This window comes from Perna viridis, chromosome 3 (genome assembly GCF_037379345.1).
Source record: "Perna viridis isolate PV_CMFRI_1.1 ecotype Kerala chromosome 3, ASM3737934v1, whole genome shotgun sequence".
Lineage (NCBI taxonomy): Eukaryota > Metazoa > Mollusca > Bivalvia > Mytilida > Mytilidae > Perna > Perna viridis.
In genome coordinates, this window is record NC_142447.1 from 53598203 (window position 1) to 53617848 (window position 19646).

At 31.9% G+C, this 19646-nt stretch overlaps 1 protein-coding gene across 1 annotated transcript; it reads left to right on the plus strand.

The window, feature by feature from the left end:
* The first annotated feature begins 1685 nt into the window (after positions 1–1685).
* On the plus strand, positions 1686–18185 carry LOC148622898 (uncharacterized). Its single transcript, XM_088574149.1, has 10 exons — positions 1686–1713; positions 6854–6937; positions 8057–8205; positions 9338–9375; positions 11017–11054; positions 12189–12326; positions 14777–14983; positions 15502–15604; positions 16330–16520; positions 17597–18185. The coding sequence occupies exons 1-10, from the start codon at positions 1686–1688 to the stop codon at positions 17854–17856; spliced, it is 1236 nt and encodes a 411-aa protein (XP_088430275.1). The 3' UTR covers positions 17857–18185.
* Positions 18186–19646: the final 1461 nt, after the last annotated feature.

Genomic DNA, 19646 nt, shown 5'->3' on the forward strand with positions numbered 1-19646 from the left:
CTTAAATATAGAATAAGGGGACAACCATCATGTACATGGATCTGACTTTCATATTGTTATAATACTATAAGTATAAATAACAATAATCAGCTAAATATAGTATATTTGTTTCTCATTCAATCTGAATCCACTTTATTCTTTCTTGACAATTCTAAAAATATCTACATCCTAATGCTTTTCAATGCCTTGTTATTTTGTGCTATAAATAAGTCATATCCTGCTTTTGCTAATGATATAAGAACAAATGTAGACATGTATGTATGATAAAAAAAATTATTTCACTTTTTTTCATTTGTATAAATGTAGAATAAGGCAACAACCATTTTGTTCTGATGGAGAGGGGGCTAGCTGTCACTTCTTTAAATAAATTACTTGGCCTGGAAAAGTTAGGAATTAAATATTCTGGCCTCCACTACCTGTAGAAAAAAAATTTCTGATCTACATATTTTTCTGTATACTAAAATGGAAATAAATAATATGCCCTTATAGTATTTGTAAATAGATTTCTGATTCACAAATTTTTTTAAATAAATATTCTGCTCCTACCAAAACTGATAGCCTCCCTCACACTCCACGGAATCAAAAGGTCTTGCCATACAAACCTCAAGTGTAACAAGCTATTAATGAGAAATAAATCATGCATAAATGCCAATGATCTACAAATCATTTTAAGTCCCAGTGAGTCAAGGGCAAAGCCTTTGTATGAGTGGAGTGGGTACAAATCCCCCTGCTGAAAAAGACTTAAATTATTCTGTATTGACTTTATAGGTTTTTTTTTATTGTCATAATTTCACCAATTCTGAATATAACATAATTTATGAAAAAGAATGTTGAATATTGTTGGACATATTATATTCAAAGAACTAAATTTTGGACATAATTTTCATAGAATAAATGTTGTATTCATCAATGTCAAGTTTTATTTTAATTGTGATTTAAGGTAAATGTGTGAGTAACAATTCTGATTTTTGTTCAAAGGATTAGGCCCAAAGGTTAATACAATTACACTTGTCACAGAAAACTTACCATGAGAGATAATCGGTTTAAAACCATTAGATAATGAAATACACCAATCTTTAATTTGACTGTCTAACTTATAAATTTGTGAAAAGAAATAAAATTATAAAAAAGTACTTTAACTTACCTGGAAATTGTCCTAAGAACATAAAAAACTTTTCATCTTTATCTTAGATATTTTCAAACTTTACGCCAGTAGGATCCAAAATTCCCATAGTGCAAAATGGAATTCTAATTTCTCCTAGGATAAAAATGAATTCTAATATGCAGTGGTAAAATTCCAAGGCAAATTATGTCTCCCACCACTTTGGTGGGGAGACATATTGTTTTTGGCTCATCCGTGTGTCTGTGGGTCCATTTGTCCGTCACAAAGATTGTCAGCTCAACTTCTCTGAAACTAGTGAACCGAATTTTACGAAACTTGTTATGTATCAAGCATATCATATGTCGTTGTGCATATTACCAGGAAACTTTGATCCTCTAATTTTTGTAGGAGTTATGCCCCTTTGTAATTTGAAATTTGCCAAAATCCTCATAAATTACCTTGTCAGTGCAACTACGCTGAAACTACTGAACTGAATTTTACAAAACTTGGTATGTAAAAGGAACATCATATGTTGTTTTGCAAATCACCAGGAAATTTTGATCTCCTAATTTTTGTAGGTGTGATGCCTTTTGAACTTAGAGAGGAGAAAGGTCAGTAAGGACCCCATTTGGCCTCATAATTTTGGCATTTTTTAAAATTTGATTAAAGCTGATTTCTAGGTAGTAGTAGTAGTAGTAGTAGTAGTATAGTAAATGTTGGCAAACACTGAATATAAGATGTTTTTGATGAGATTTATGATGTTATTCCATAAATAACAGTATGCATTTATGTAACTTTTACAAAAACTTTTTACTTTTATCATTTCTGCAATTTTTAAGATTTTTTTTTTTGTGAAATGGAAGTGGCCACACATCTGTTGACTCGAGATATTTTTACACAAGTTGTAACTGACAATTATACACAAAATATATGAAGTCAGAGAGTCAACATGCATGTAACCATTGCTAAAAGAGTGAATAAATGCACAAAATGTTTTTAACAGGTTTTGTCTGGTCTTTGTCCCTGGATTACATTATTTTGATTACCACTGTAACCTTGGTTCCCTTGATTACTCTTTCCAATATCAGCCAAGTTTCAAGGGCCTATATGACCATATATGTTCAAATTATTGCCATAAACCAATCAAATCAACTATAAAACACATAGAAGAGCTGGAGAAAAAACATAAAATTTTCTTCATTTAGAATGTGTTTTGAGGCCAAATTTTGCCCTTACCAAATCAACTTCTTTGCCAAAAATCCTCATAAATTACCTTGTCAGTGCAACTCCTCTGAAACTACTAAACTGAATTTTACCAAACTTGGTATGCAGCAAGAACATTTTATGTAGTTGTGCATATTGCGAGGAAATTTTTTTCCCCTAATTTTTGTAGCAGTTATGCCCCTTTGAACTTGGAAATTTGTGCACCCTTTGAACTAAGAAATTTGTCAAATATCCTCATAATTCCCTGGTCACTTCAAACCTGAACCGGTCAGCACAACTTCTCTGCAGCCTCTCAACAGAATTTTATGAAGCTGTTCTGTTGACATGGTGGATACCACAAGTGGATCCAGTTTGTGAGACGGGGGAGGGGGAGACATATGTTTTTATTTTGCAGATAAAAACAAACTTTAATTGTAATTCCAATATATCATTGGAGATATTAGAATTCCAATTTGCCCTAGGAGGATCCTATTTAATTCCAATTAGCCCTGTACTATATAGCAGATGTTTGGGTTAATAGATTTTCATTCCTTTATAGTTTGGAAGACTTACCTAAAAGTTTTCAATGAAATATATATGTCAGCATTTTTGATGATTTAATGTTAAATTTAATATTGATTGATAGTAAAATAATAATAAACAAGTACCATCTTTAAAGATAAAATTTATTCTTTTTAATTATAATTTTCTACATTTCATTCAGGAAATAACACATGGCATGCAATTTCAATTTCGATACAGTTCTTTTGAACGCCATTAAGTTATCAGTATTAGACCAATGAGGAAACAGAATTGCGATCAGGTGACTTGCGTTTCTATGGAGGAGCGTCTTTAAGGTCAAAGGGTAAAAAGCGAAACTATACTGACTGCATCAGAAAAACTGCTGATATTTTTTTAATAAAAGGATAAAAAAAACACTTAACTAATATCTATTACATGTATGCCTTTATTGTACTGTGGTTCTCAACTCCCATGGGAAGAATTGGGATTTATAATACATACGATGAGGACACAACTTTTTGTAGGTTTAGACTAGTCTGGAGCTGGCATGTCAGTTAACTGCTAGTAGTCCTTTACTTGTGCTTTGTGTAACTTATAATCAGTTTGTTTATTAATATTTTAACAAGGGACTCTCTTTTTGAACTGATTTTAGGTATGTTTTCTTGTGTAGTACTTTTTTCCACAGTGGCCAGTTTTAAAAAAGGGAAGGGTTGTGATCACACCAAGTACTTTAATCCTTCCACATTTTTTGGGCCTGTCCTAAGTCAGGAAATTTCTGGCCTCTGTATGTCTCGTTTTGTTTTCACTTTCAGTTTACTTTATGTTACTGGAGTAAATAAAGGCAACTATTTCATTGTACCTGTGTATAATGTTGTTTTGAGGTCAGCTGAAGCCTTCCCAGTAGTGTGAGGGTTTCCTTGTCAATCATTGAAGACCTATGGGTGGCTTTGAGCTGACAACTTTCTCCCTTCTGGGGTTGTTGTCTCTTTCACATATTCACTATTTATATTCTCCTGATTTTTCGTATTCCTTAAAGAAATATAGAGTCACCTTGCAAAGCCTTACTTTTTTGGCTACTTGAGCATGTAATAGAACAAAATTAAAAAATTCTAGTTATATGTCTCTTTCAAAAGGGCTTTTTAACCACTATACAAAAAAAGGTGGACATTATAGGTATCATGCTGTTGTTGTTGTTGGTAACCATTAACTTTCATTTTATCAACAATAACTTCAGTAAAACTTATTAGTAAAAATGCTAGGGATATGGTGGAGGGACCTATAGTTTTCGAAGATTTTTGCCCTTTAAAAATTTAGGGTTGAAAGTTAAAAGGGGGAAAATAGGTGTTGTAATTAGAATTGATAAAAATGTTTACTATTGATTTATTTTGATGATTCCTTTAGCAATGTCTTTTTTTTGTTTTGTTTTAAAAATACAGTTATCTAAAATCATTTTTGAATTACATGGGTACTAAATACAACCAGGACAGGAAAATGCATTCTTTTAAAGGTTGGTCCAATTATGAATTTTTATACCAAGTACTGCAAAAAAATTAAATTTTGCTGTCTTATCGTGGTATTCCCCTGTCGTCGTCTGCAGGTTTTTTTTGACAGTATAGACTTATCTTTTACTGTTTTGGAGTTAATAGGTTATGGGGCCATGCCACAAAAATGTTGTGTCTATAATTAACTGTAAATCTCTATGTTGAAGGGGTGTCAAAAACAAGTATTATGTCCACAGTTGCCCCAAGTGAACAGAGTTCAACATGCTGCGGTCGTATTATGCTGCACTTGTTGAAGCTTTTTATTTGTACTGAAATGATTAAGTGAATACATGTATTGACTAAATATTTTACAATTAATTTGAAATATTGACACATGATAATTAATTTAGGAGTACTTCAGCTAAGAATCATGCAAAATGTAATTCATGGTTGGAAAGCCTATATATTTTCATTTTTGATATTTTGTTTAAAATGTTTTAATATGTGGCTTTTCATGGGATATATTGATTATAAAGAATGTACTATAGAATTCAAAATTAAGGGATATAATTCTGTAAATGACACTGAAACACACAAGAAACTGTTGAATTTTCATTGTGAATTATATCCTCAGAGCAGACAGATTGGAATGAATGAAAATACATTTCATCATACAGACCCACAAAACAACTTATTTAGAAAAAACGTGAATCACATATTACAGAATTTGCATGATTCTTACAAAAAGGAATATCGTCTTAGATAGAAAAATTTTTTTTTTAAACAAATTGATTCATCAAAAGTTTATGAAATAAGATTTCAGATGTCTCTTACTGTTTTCGAGTGATAAGGGGACAAAAGGGTCACACCCAAGAAATAACATCTTTTTTATTTTTTGTCCAATTTCGAAATAATTTATTTGTATTATTGGATTCTTATAAAGATTCCTACCTGCATTATCAGATTTCAGATATCTCTTGCAGTTATCAAATTGTAAGAGGTCAAAGGAGCCACACCCCTTAAAATCACCTTGTTAGCTCACCTGGCTTAAAAGGCCTTGTTAGCTTTTTCCCATCACTTGGTATCATGGTCATCCTTCTCCTCGTCCTTGTCATGGTCTGTCGTCCGTTGTCTGTCCTTAACTTTTCTTTAAAATTATTCTCCTCTGAAACCACTCCGTGGATTTGGTCACCAGCATCCTTAGGGTATTTACGTTGAAAAATTTATGGGTTATGATCTACCATAAAACATGACCACCGTTGCTATTTTGAGACCTGAGGGGGTAATGTCAAAAATTTCTTCTTACATCTCAAGAACTATAAGAGATATTGGAAAAAAATGTGACCATCCTTCTTCAGCTTGAAGAGCTTTACGAAAGTCTACAATCGGTAAATGTTGTCTGGTGACTCTTTGTTAGAGTTATTGGCCTTATAAAGGTGTATAATAATGTTTTTTTGCCGTTTTCAGGAAATATCTTGGAAACTTTAAAAGAATAAAAAAACTTTTATCATAAGGTCTACAAAAGTCTTGATTGAATCAAAAAGACACCTTGTTAGAGTTATTACCCTTGAAATGCAAACAAAAAGAGGTGTTTTGCAGTTTAAGAAATAGAAAAAAACTTTTTATTGACGAAATGATCTTATGATTTAGCCTACAAATATCTCCATGGGTCAAAGTTGTAGGACTCCTTATTAGAGTTTTTGCTCTTGAAATGCAAAACAGTTTTCTATCTATATCTTGAAAACTATTAGAAATGGAAAAAAAACCTCCTTGTTTAGAGTCATTGTTTATACTATACCTAGTTATATAGATGAAAACTAGGCATAGTATAAACAGTAATAAATAGCAAGCGGACATGTCAGAGAACACGCATAATAATTCAAATATGGAAACAAAATAACTTAATATTTTTGAGGAAAATTAAAAAAAAAATCCTGGTCCCAAGTGCCTGTGGATACTGAGCTATACAGATCACGCATAATAACTCAAATATGGAAACAAAATGACTTAATGATATTTTTGAGGAAAATTTTAAAAAAAATCCTGGTCCCAAGTGCCTGTGGATACTGGGCTATACAGATCTCTTTATTGATACCTTTTTTACTTGTATAGAAATTCTAAAGTTAAAATAGTGGAAGACTGAACATATTGTAAATTTGAAGGAAATGATAGATTGACATTTATTTCCATGATCAGTTGATTACTGAGACCATATGTAATGGATTGAACAATATATACAGGTACAGTCTTAACTATATGCTTATGGTGCTGTAAATGTATACATTTTCACAGTGTACTTGCTATTTTTGTGGTGGACTGAAAAGCGTGAAAAATAGTGTCCGCGAAATAGATTTTTAGCACTATTTAACAATTTTTAAACCCTGCAAATATGCATACTGTACAGAATCTGCAAAAATTAGGAAACACAAAAATTTGCATGTTCAAAGTGCCCTCATGGTCTAAAAGATAGCCACAAATTAATTGAACTGTCACATTAGTTACTGTGAATATGATATATTTATGTATATGTATTATTTTATTTCAGATATCTTTAGCTTATTCGTAACAATTGATATTTCAGAACTGTTCATGATGAATAACTCTTTGTCTGAAGAAGAGAGAATTGCAAGTAAGAAAATAAGATTGTTCACCCATTTTTCCTATCTACATGGGAAATAGCTCTTTATATGACCACAAAGAAGTTGTGTTTGCAAGACAGCATGATGCCGTCGTTGTAGTCCACGTCATTGTTGTCCCTACACACATACTTTTCGTGTAATAACTTGCATACTATATGGTTTATCTTCTTAATATTTAAAAACCAGGTTTCAATCTACAAAAGAAAAGTCTGTATTAATTTTTTGATTCATGGAATAAGGGCCCAAAAAGGGGCCAAATACCAGCATTTCATTGAATTTACTATGTATATAACTCCATTTCTATATGAATATTTATGGTATTGATCCACACTATTCTATACCACTAAGGTCAGACTTTATAGATTTCTTTATTGGGTTAAGATTTGTACCATTTAAGAATGAAGGGACAAGAAGGGGCCAGTAGCAAGCACTTTCCTGATTCGAGGCACTAACTTGACTATAAATAAATTGAAAGCTTTATTCAGCTTGAATGGTGTGTCTGTACTTTCTCTAACTGTTCAGTGTTTAACTTTTGCTGTCATATTAAGCTGTACCCTATGATGCATTTTTTTGAAATATATATTTCCAATATAATATGAAATATACAACTGAAAAATATCTTCACGACTACACAAATAAATGGTGAAGAAAGTATAATCCAGCCATGTTGGTGTAAGTTATAAACATTTAAAATGTACTACAATTAGATATTAAAATGTTCACTGCATTTTATTTTGATTTGCTTTGCAAAAAAATGCCATAAATATTTTTCTATTGATGATTTATATCAGTAGATCCATTGGATAAAGCTCTTAAACTTATAAAAAAAAATAAAACAAAGCAAATATTAGCTTTTTATTTCTGCTTATTAAGCTGAGAATAAAAACTTGATGAAAGAAGATTAAAAATGTCATACTTTGCGAAAGCAAGTTCTTCATTAATCAATATATATTTCTGTCTTTTTTTTTGTCTCATTGCTCAATTTTATGAACATAGTAAATGTATTAACAGTTTGATTTGATGTTCAAAAATCACTTTGTATTTATTTCCCTATGGTAATATAATATTACAACATATGTATTTTGATTGATAATTGGGATTGTTTTCAGTACAATTATTTTTGGCAGAAGAACCTTGTGGTACTTTATTACTGACCTATAAAGGCTTAACTGAGTTTCCAGGATTTCTGTTATCATCCAAAGATGTTTCATCTGCATTAAGAATACTGTATCTTGGAAGAAATTTGATTTCCACTTTGGTAAGGCAATTGATAAGATAAATGTTACATTTGTTAAATATGTGACATTACTTCCGAAGGAAGAAACATTTGATTTTCAAATCAGGGAATTCAAACATTGTATCCTGTGTCTTTGTAATTTTAGTATAAGACCTACACATCACACTGTTTAAACATTTGATTATATATCAAACTAAAAAAGCACAAGGTTATTTTTAACCACAAAAAAATGTTTTGGTGTAATGCATTATTGTCTTCATTCTTGGTCAGGGATCTGTATTGTATCTCAAGGTTCCAACAGGAAGGCTGGCATTTCATTTTGAGTATATTGCTCTTAATTTTTAGATGACCACAAAAAGTTTGCAGTCATATAATGTCTTTCGTGTTGTCCTCATCAAGATTAGTAATGATTTTGGGGTAAAGACTTGTGCTGTTTAGGAATGAGGGAACATAAAGGGGTCAGAAACAAGTTTTTTTCTGATATCAAGACATTAACTTGACTACCAGTATATGCACATGGATCTTTTGGAAATTGTAACACAAGATGTCATACCATGAAAGGAGGACTGGAATTATTTTTAGAAATTTTAGTTGCACCAATTAGATGGGCCAAAAAGGGGCAAGAAACATGCATTTTCTTGATATCCCATTGATAAATTAAAAGCAGTGAATGGCTCTCTCCTAAATTATACTACAGGGTACCATATCCTCAAAGTAAGTTTTTGATTGATTTTTAAGATTGTGACTGAAACCATGTAGGAATTAGGATTAAAACAGGCCACTGTGATTCTTGTCAAATTCTTAACTAGTGTCAAATGCCTAATAGCAATCAAAATTCAAAGCTGTATCAAGTTTGAATGATGTGTCTGTTATCAGTTCAGAGTCTGACCTCTGTGGTTTTATCAAGCCTTGCAAAGCATATCACTATGAATTAGGACTATAAGGAGACCCTAAAATCTATATGACACTGTATCATCATTTTTTACCACAAAAAAGGCCTGGAATTGATTGTGGTGATTATCACAGTAAATACTTAGGAATTAGAGACAAAACAGGACAACAAAAAAAAAACAAACCAAAATGTTAAAACTTGCAAAATAATTTAATTATTGCCACATTGACCTCAAGATACATTTTTTTTTAATATTTTCAGCCAGAAGATGTTGGCAAATTAAATGGCTTAACAGGATTGTAAGATTTTTATAATTTATTATTGTTTTTCATTTATCAAGATGACACAACAAAAAGGAGTTTAAAATCATGGAGTGAATATCAAAATAATTATAACCAGTAAATACTTTCCAGGTACTGGTAATCATAATTACTGGCAATTAATGGCAAATAAAGGGTCCATTCTCTTTTATGATTTGTAGAAACTTGCATGTATTTTTTTAAATTTTATTATACTTTGTCTTCAATTTTAAATGTGGTTTTTTCCTCCAATTGTACTTTTGAGTTTTATGATTTTTCTCCATCATATTTGTTGCAGTTTTGGTGTTTGTTGTTTTTGTCCATGGATTTCATTTTATTTGAATCTTTGTTGTATCTTATTGTCATACTTATTGTAAGGTACTAAATACTTTACACCAAGTCATCTACAATAAATGGTTGAGGCCAAATACAGATGATCCTAAAATGAACATGGTTACACATTATTCAGTTAATATGGTAATTAAAAGATCATTAATAATATTTATGTATAACTATAGTAGACTCTTCAAACAGTTTGATATGAACAAGGAAGTCAATCTAAGAGCTTTATATGAATAATGGTTTAATAAAAAAAAAAGACATGTTGATTGTATTTTTGCTATGTATTATGTTTGATATTTTCTCATTAAAAGTAACTCTTTGATCGTCAAAAGATTTGCATTTTAGAAGAAAATATTTCTCATTTTCTATTTCATTTGAGTTACATGGGGGCAGTATCTTTCATTTCTAGATATATTTAAATGTCTTATTCATAAACTGATTCACATAACACTGTAATTGTACATAAATATTTTTGACTGATCACAGTCATGAGGAAGAGTAATCTAGGGAACCAAGGTTATAGCGGTAATCAAAAGAATGTAATCCAGGGACAAAGGCCAGACATGGAAAACAGACATACACAACAAAGAACATAAAGTAACTAAAATCATACATACAAAGTAACAACAAAAGCAAATGAGCAACTCAGACTCCACTAAAAACTTGGAGAATGGGCCAGGTGCACCGGTAGGGTAAGCGTCCTCTTCTTTTCAAGAAACACCCGCCAAGTTGCTCATAAAAAGTCAAGTCCAGGGTGGTCAAAAGAGGAAAGGAAAACTATGGCACGTTGAACAAATCAGTTTTCATGGCACAGATGGATACACTGTAACGATCCATGATGACGACCATAAAACCTCTGTAGTAGTGACTTCAATCTTGTAGCAACATAACCCTGTTCCAGAAGCCTATTTGTTAGAATCCTAGCGTGAAACAAAAAGTCTGCGTAGTTTAGTATTTTAAACTTATTTTAAACTTGCCTGGTGGAAGCTTAATATTGTTTTTTTTCCATAAAAAAACAGTCAAAATACATACAATTTACACTAGATTTTTTGCCAGACTTGTCAGATTGAACATTTATCATCATGACTGTTAGATTTTGACAAACTATTACCAATTGAAAGTCCAGCCAGTTTATGTCACTCAAATAGAGATAACCAATTCATTTCAATTTCAGTTTTTTCTGAACTAATTATATGATTCTTTTTCAATGGTAAACATCCCTGTAAAGATTTGTCTTCCTTAACAGTTATTTCATTATCATAAAATCACATGCCTTAGAGGAAGGTTTGTTTTTTGCAGATTTATCAACCATAATAAGTTACAGATCATCCCAGAAGGTAACTAGAATACTATAAGCAGACTTACATAAATGGTATCTCCTGCATCCATGAGGATTCTAACATGTAAATGTAAGGTGGTTAAAAAGGTGTAAGGTACAAGACTGTAAGTAAAATCATCTCCTCTTGCAGTAATTCAACAATAGTTTTTTTGGTTTTTTCACATCTACATAATGGTGACTGATTTTCCTATTTGAAATTTGCATCAAAGTTTGATGAAATGTGAGGTGGAGTTGTCTTGAACATACTTAAACCCTTAAGTTGGAATAGATTCACTTTCAGTTATTTTAAAGTAATTAGTGTTAGTTTTGTAATTCTGCATAAAGCAGCTTGTTTTCCATTTAGCTGTTCAGAAATTGAACTTACAAGACATATGGATAGACAGACAATTGAGCAAGGTGATTTCTATTTACCCTACCTTTTTAGAAGGCATTATATTAAAATGACCATTATTACAAAGTTTTTATATACCACTTATCTAACACATTCATTTATTATACTAAGTGCTTTACATTTCATATGAAAATAAATAACATTTTAAAAAAATAAGTACAGATCAATTTATTTATAATTAAAACATATATTAAATATAAAGATAAGCATTTAACCAAAATGAAAGATGTGGGGGAAAAAAAGGAAATATTGAAGCTAAAAATATTCTCATGTGCAAATAGAAACTTAAAATGAAATAGCTGAAATGATAAAATCAATTTATACATGTATTAAACTTTAAGTCTTAATTATGACACAGGATCATGAAATTAGAAAGCAAGAGTACATGTTGTATTTGCAATAAAAAATATAAAACAAATTACAAAAACACTAGTCCGAATTTCCTTTGACCCTGCAACCGTCCTCTTTTTTATTTGGATATTGATATGTCGGGTTGGGTTTATATCAATATCCAAATAAAAAAGAGGAGGGCTGCAGGGTCAGAGGAAATTCGGACTACAAAAACGCCTAGCTATGTAATTATTCTCAGTTTGGTGCAGAGTATGCATGATGTGGAAATGATTAATAAAATGTTACTATGTATTATTATTTTCATTTCCAAGGAAAATAAATTTGTTGTAATAAAAATTCTAGTACTGGTAGTATATTAACTCTGCGATAAGACTTGTATTTTTTTTTCAGCAATAGGAGATTTGGTTAATTTAGAGACTTTGAATGTTGCTGGAAATAAAATAGCTTCTCTGCCTAAAAACATTAAGAATTTACAGAAACTACAGAAATTGGAATTATACAACAATATTCTACAGACACTACCACCCTGTAAGTTAACAGCATATTCTCAGACACTACCCTCCTGTAAGTTAACATGATATTCCACAGACACTACCCTCCAGTAAATTAACATGATATTCTACAAACACTACCATCTTGTAAATTAACATGATATTCCACAGACACTACCCTCCAGTAAATTAACATGATATTCCACAGACACTACCCCTGTAAGTTAACATGATATTCCACAGACACTACCATCCAGTAAATTAACATGATATTCCACAGACACTACCATCCTGTAAATTAACATGATATTCCACAGACACTACCCTCCAGTAAATTAACATGATATTCTACAGACACTACCCCCTGTAAATTAACATGATATTCTACAGACACTACCCTCCAGTAAATTAACATGATATTCCACAGACACTACCCTCCAGTAAATTAACATGATATTCCACAGACACTACCCTCCTGTAAATTAACATGATATTCCACAGACACTACCCTCCAGTAAATTAACATGATATTCCACAGACACTACCCTCGAGTAAATTAACATGATATTCTACAGACACTACCCTCCTGTAAATTAACATGATATTCCACAGACACTACCCTCGAGTAAATTAACATGATATTCTACAGACACTACCCTCCTGTAAATTAACATGATATTCCACAGACACTACCCTCGAGTAAATTAACATGATATTCTACAGACACTACCCTCCAGTAAATTAACATAATAATTGATCAGTATGAACTTGTTGTATGTCATATGAGTGATAATTTTTTTATTACTTGTTCATTTGGACTGTTTACTGTAAAATAATGAAGTTTCAATGGCAAATTTTCAGCCCAAAATGATGGTGGCAAACTTATGGATTAAGTTATTAAAGGAAACCATTAGTCATTACATAAGCCATGATTCCTCTTGATTTTAAGCATTTGAATTGCTTATGCAATATACAAATTCTCTGTACATATATAATTCATGACCCATTTGGTCCTTGTCTGTGACTATGTCTGAGCAGCATCTTTGTCTGTGTCATTGTCAACATCGGTAGACACTTGGTTTTTGTGAAAGAATTTTATTTCAGGCTAGTGTGTCTTGATAAAAATTTATAACAAGAAAATTTCAAAAAAAGAAGGTTTTAATTTTTGGGGTCACTGCCCTACCCCTTTAGAAATTATGGACCAGAAAGTTGCCAAAACAAGCACTTCATGAAGTTCACCTACATAACTCTTGTTTAAGTGTTTAATTGCAAATACCTAAATTCTTTAACTACTTATATTCTAGTCAGAATATTATGCTGTGTCAAAAAAGGGATTCACAATTCAAATTCAGACCTGTATGAAGTTATGAATGTTGTGCCCGTACTTGTTCCAACTGTTAAGGAAATAAAAAATTACCAAAAAAAACTTTCAACCTCTTTGTTTGTATCAAGCTGTGTGCTGGGCATCTTAGTTTGTTGTGTTCCACATTTGTTTCAGACCTCGTTTGAATTGAGTTTTATTGTTTGTCATGTGTTAAATGTTGTTTGCATTTGCTACATGTAGGGAGTGTTATGGAAAATCAGACTTGTTCGACTCCTCTATCCCAAATTAGGAACCTCTGCCTGAAGGGGTAATTTGCAGTTTCAGGGGCCAGAGGAAGGCACACTTTGGGTGTTAGTCATTTTTCACCATTCATTGAATTATCATAGACTGCTTTAATTTGGCAGTTTAATAGGATTGTTGTCTCTTTGATTCATTCCCACTTTCTTCTCTGTTGCAATGGTTTGTTTGTTTGTTTGTTTGTTGGGGTTTAACGTCCGAGCAGCAATATTTTAGTTATATTCAGACGATGGACATGAAATTGATGATAAAATGAACATGAAATGATGATGAAATGAAAAAGGGATGGGACACAAGGACAATGGGGTCGACAAATTTTGATTGCCACTGGAAATAGGGAGAGGTGGGTAGGGTCGGGCAATTTAGCCTCCTGTGGCGGAGCCCTATGGTTCCTACTCCGGGAGAATATCACAGTAGGGTTCTTTAACGTGCGACGAACGTGGCATCTTTCCCCAACATGGTGCACCACTATGGTTTGCGGTCAGGTTTTCCATATTATAGCCTGACAACCCCAGCATGTAACACGCCAGGGGTACCCCATTCCACCACCTGGGGCACACATCCCAGTTGCTCTGTGGGCAGAGGGCCCTAGCCCCCGGCTAGGGTTCTGAGCACTATTTAGTCGCCTTTTACGACAAGCTTAGCGCTGTTGCAGGCCTATCCTTTTAACACCCAGACCTACACGGGGCCTGTTGCAATAGAAAACAATGCAAAGAAGTAATATCAGACATTTTACTTTGGGTAAATTTTAATTGATTCGAAATATAAATCTTTATTTTAATATATATTTCATTCATTCAATTCAACTTTTGGAGTCTTAATTAATTAAGTGGTATTTATGACATATATCTTTCTGTTCATTATAGGCATTGGTAACTTGTCAGAACTAATGGTCCTTGTAGCAGCTAACAACTGCCTGTGCAGCATACCTGTAGAATTATCAAAGTGTAAAAAACTTGTGACCTTGAACTTTGATAATAATAGATTGACTTTTCTTCCCAGGCAACTTCAGAGTCTTGATAACTTAGTGGAGTTATCTGTCAATGGCAATAATCTCTATATTTTACCACAAGGTAAGCCTTAAGGGAATTTGTTTACATGTGAGGGTAAAAAATGCTTGAAATTGTTATGATTTTCAAAGTTTGTTTTTTATAATGGAATTACATGTCAAAATGTAAATGTAACTTTTACTACATTTATCTGCCTACAACATAATAAACCTATCAGGAGAACAATTCAATTGTATATGAGGGAATTTGTTCGAAATTACAGAACATGCACATGCAATGACAATCATATTGTATTATTTCATTCATCTGCTGTTTGAAATGATCAGAATTGTTTGTGTAGTAGGGAAACAGATCAATGAAGTTTGATATTTAATCCTTTTCCTTGTCACAGTCTTGTGCATCTCAGACATAGAGCAAATTGTAGGAATAGTAACATAAACATATGATGTAATACATTCTTGACATCCTGAATATAAAAAATGGCAAAAGTATGTATTCAAATCAGACAGAAATGACCTAATCACCATCCTTCTGTTGAAAATATTTGGTATTTGACAATGAGTGACAATTTTTTTTTATAGAAATTGGTAATATTGATTGTCTATATGCTATATACGTGGACAAGAATGCCAGACTGTTTACCCTCCCAGCTTCTACTATTGACAAAGAGATAGGATATTATAGGTAATTTATATACTCTCCACACATATATTATTACCAAAGAAATATGACATTACAGGTAATTATACCCTCTTAGCTTCTACGGTTGACACATAAGTAGGATGTTATAGGTCATTATACCCAGGTTCTGTTATTGACAAAGAAACATGATACTATAGATAATTTTGTCCTCTCAGCTTCTACTATTGAATATAAAAATTATCTTGAATTTTGGATGCATTTTGAAAGGTCCCATACAACAAAAGGAAGGTATCATTTATTGTTGATAGTTATGGTCTTTAGACATATGCCTATTATACAGTTTTGTTGAAATTGTTGAAAAAGTAACAAAAATTTTTTCAAGATCCTGAACTTCCTACATAGGAGATCACGCTGCAGTACCTGACATGTATTCTGTTACAACCATTTCTATCACGTGACCATGTGACCAGGTGCTGCAAAACATTTTATTACTTATCAGATAAATGTTTCAAATTCTGAAAAACCTACCTTTCCTCTTCACATTTCTTTGCCAAACTTCTGCTTAACCACATGTCATTTTCAACTCTCTTAACTCATTTTCAACTGTCCTTTGCTATGTTATTTTTGGTTGGCCTCTTGGACTTTTACCTTGTTGTGTCTGAAATAATTAATGGTTTATTTATTTTGTTGTTCTAACAATATTTAACTTAAGAGAATTTATCATATAAAAAATTAAGCTTAGATATTTATTCTTTAATTAATTTCAGTTGTGCCACAACACCTATCCCAGGAGATTTACTGGAGAATATAAGCCATATCTATATACAGCATTCTATAACTGAGAAGATACCCCTTGTATTACCTCCAGAGTTAAGCCATGTTTTAGATACTAAGGACTGTGTTCCAACATTGGTAGAATTAGCATTGAGAAAGTGCTCTGAGTGTTCATGTGGCAGAGGTATGTATAGTGTACTTTTGATTGTCGATTTTCAGCCACTGAAAAAGATGTACCATATGTCTTTATATTTTAAATTTATGTTGTTTTTTTTTACCAATATGGAAATAATCGATTTCACACATTTAAAATATATAAAACAATATTATGCTTTCCAATATCATACCAAAATATTGTCTGTTCATACGTGAGGTCTTATTTATGGAAACAAATATTTACCATATGATTTTTTTATTCGTGTATTTTATGAAATAATTCATTTATAGCAGATGTTTTATATTTTTGATGGGGTGCTTATTTTAGCATATTTTAGTAGTCTGTCTATAAACCATACCTGTTAACCTTTGAAACAGTTCATGTGGGAGATTCTTATTAAAAAGCAATTTTTTTATGTAAAAGTGCAATTATTTAGTAAAATATGGTAAATATAGTAATTTTAAGCAAAAACATCCCACAAGTCTTACATTTTTATGTGCAAGGTTCTAAATAGACTCCCTCCTAATGTGGGAGGGTTAACAGGTATGATAAACATCAAAATTAATTCTGTGCAATATTACTCTGAATACTTAGTATACAACTTAGCAACTGCTAAAATAAGAATTGGCAAAATTTTTAGCATTTCTTTCTTTCCTTAAAATCACAAAATTTTACACCTGCTTAAAAAACCTGACACATTGTTGTAGCAGTTTGCAGTGATGAGTTCTGAGAGTGAAATTACAGAAATTATTTCACTTATAATTTATCAAAATTTATTACATATTTGATAATTCACTGTTATCTATATAATGAACAAAGGTATTTAACATTTTTCCATCCATGCAAAACCAGACAGGATAGTCAAGGATGTTAAAAAAACCCTCAGTCAGTAACACATTTTAAAATATAATTTGACTTGCACATAGACAATCAGGATGAAAATGTAGCTTCATCTCAGCTTTCAATGTCAGAAATTTAAATCGTGGCAAGAGTATCTGAAATTGTAGTCAAGGAAAATATATAAAGAATCATAGAGTTAAAGCAAAACATTCTTTGTCCGTACTTCAATACCATAATTATACAGTATAACCATTTTCTTTCAGATAAAAAGTTTAGTATTCCACAAGATTTGTCTTCCCTATTGGCTTGTCCCACAGCAACATGTGAAATGTGTAATAGTAACATATTCACCTCGGGTTTTCCAGTTGTCTACAAACATACGTACCATTCTGTGTATCTTCTTGGACTGTGCTGTAGTCTTGCCTGCACAAAACAATGTTATTTTACAAGAAAGAGACACTTACCTGTGGTGTATCCAAGTTCTGAAGACTTACAATTAGCTCTCGTTCTTGTTTATAATTGAATTTTACTCAGGATTTCCAATTAAGTTGGTACCAATACAAGAACTAAAGTCACTAGACTAGAAATAATTATAATTCCCAACAAAATACTTCTTGATGGTTATGATATTTGTGAAGTTTTGGTATAGATAAACAGACTTCTTTGAATTTTGCTCAACCACACAAATTGATGTGTATAGTATTTTTCTAACTGCATCTTGCTTTATGTTTTTACAACTTTACCCATTTTACCTGGTTCTTATTGTAATAAGCTTTGGACCTGATATATTTATACATGTTATAATATTTATAATTATTATACTTGCATTGTCATTAAAAATAATTTTAAGACTACAACTCTTTTTTTTTCTCGGGCACTGTTTATATTAAGGATATGGCACTGTAGTCCAGTGATTATATTGTCATTGCATTTAGATGTCTGAACATAATTTTAGTTTTAGTTTGAAACTGTAACTCGATTAGTGTTTCAAACATTGGTATTGATTTCTTGGAATATACCAGGTAGCTCTGAACAATTGGAAATAGTGTCCAAATTTAGAAAAAATGGCGATAATGAAAATACATGTAGTGTGTATTTATTAAATTTATTACTTAATTTTGCCAATGTTGTAATGATTTCCACAGTGGCCTGATTTTAAAGGGATAGGGTTGTGATCACACCAAAGTACTTAAACCCTGCCACATTTTTTACGCCTGTCCCAAGTCAGGAATTTCTGGCCTCTGTACATCTTGTTTTTTGTTTTCAGTTTATTTTTATGTTACTTGAGTATATAGAGGCAACGCTTTCTCTATACCTGTGTATAATGATGTTTTGGGACCAGCTGCAGCCTGCCCTGTAGTGAGGATATGGTGAGTATATTGAAAAAGACAACCCCACTGGGATGAAAATTGTCAACTCAAGGCCACCCATCAGTCTTCAATGAACAATGAGGGAACCCTCACACTACATGGCAGGCTGCAGCTGTAGTGTGAGGGTTCCCTCATTGTTCACTGAAGACCGATGGGTGGCCTTGAGTTGACAATTTTCATCCCATTGGGGTTGTTGTCTTTTTCAATATACTCACCATATCCATTCTCTTTAATATAAAAATTTTTGAAGATCTTTAAAGCAATCACTCTGCACAAGCACTCTTTCCTTGGTCTTTTTCTGAGTTTACACATAAAATATTTTGGGTACATTTATAGACAGTGCATTTTGAAGAATTTATCTTCATTAAAGAAGACATAAAATAGTATGAAACAAATCAATCTGAAAGTCAAAAGTCTTATTCAACCCTATGCTTATAAAAACAGTATAAAGAGCCTGAATCACTATATTGGCAACTTCAAAAACTTAAAGATCAGGAGTATTCATCCATTCATGCAGACATTCAATATTTTTCAACAGAATCAGAAAAATTAATGAAAAAGCTAGAAAAACTGAGAGCAAAGCACAATGAAGGATACTGCCAGTCAAAATGGATAAAATAAAAGTAATCACCAAAAAGTTGACATTAATTCAGTTTGAAATCGAATAATATGATATAGCATACCTATATGGAAAGCTGTCAAATTATCAACTGGATCTGATAAATAATTGCAAAGAAAACTTTAACATAAAAGTTGTAAATGGAAGGACACCATAAATTGACAGTAACTCTTAAAGTATAAGTGGTACATCCAAAACATTTTGATACTACCAGAATACAAGTATGATTGGAATGGAGTGATGAAAAAACTTCTACAGTATAACAAATAACAATATAGTAACGTCAAAAGTTTGTTAACTTTACAACAACAACAAAAAAAAAGC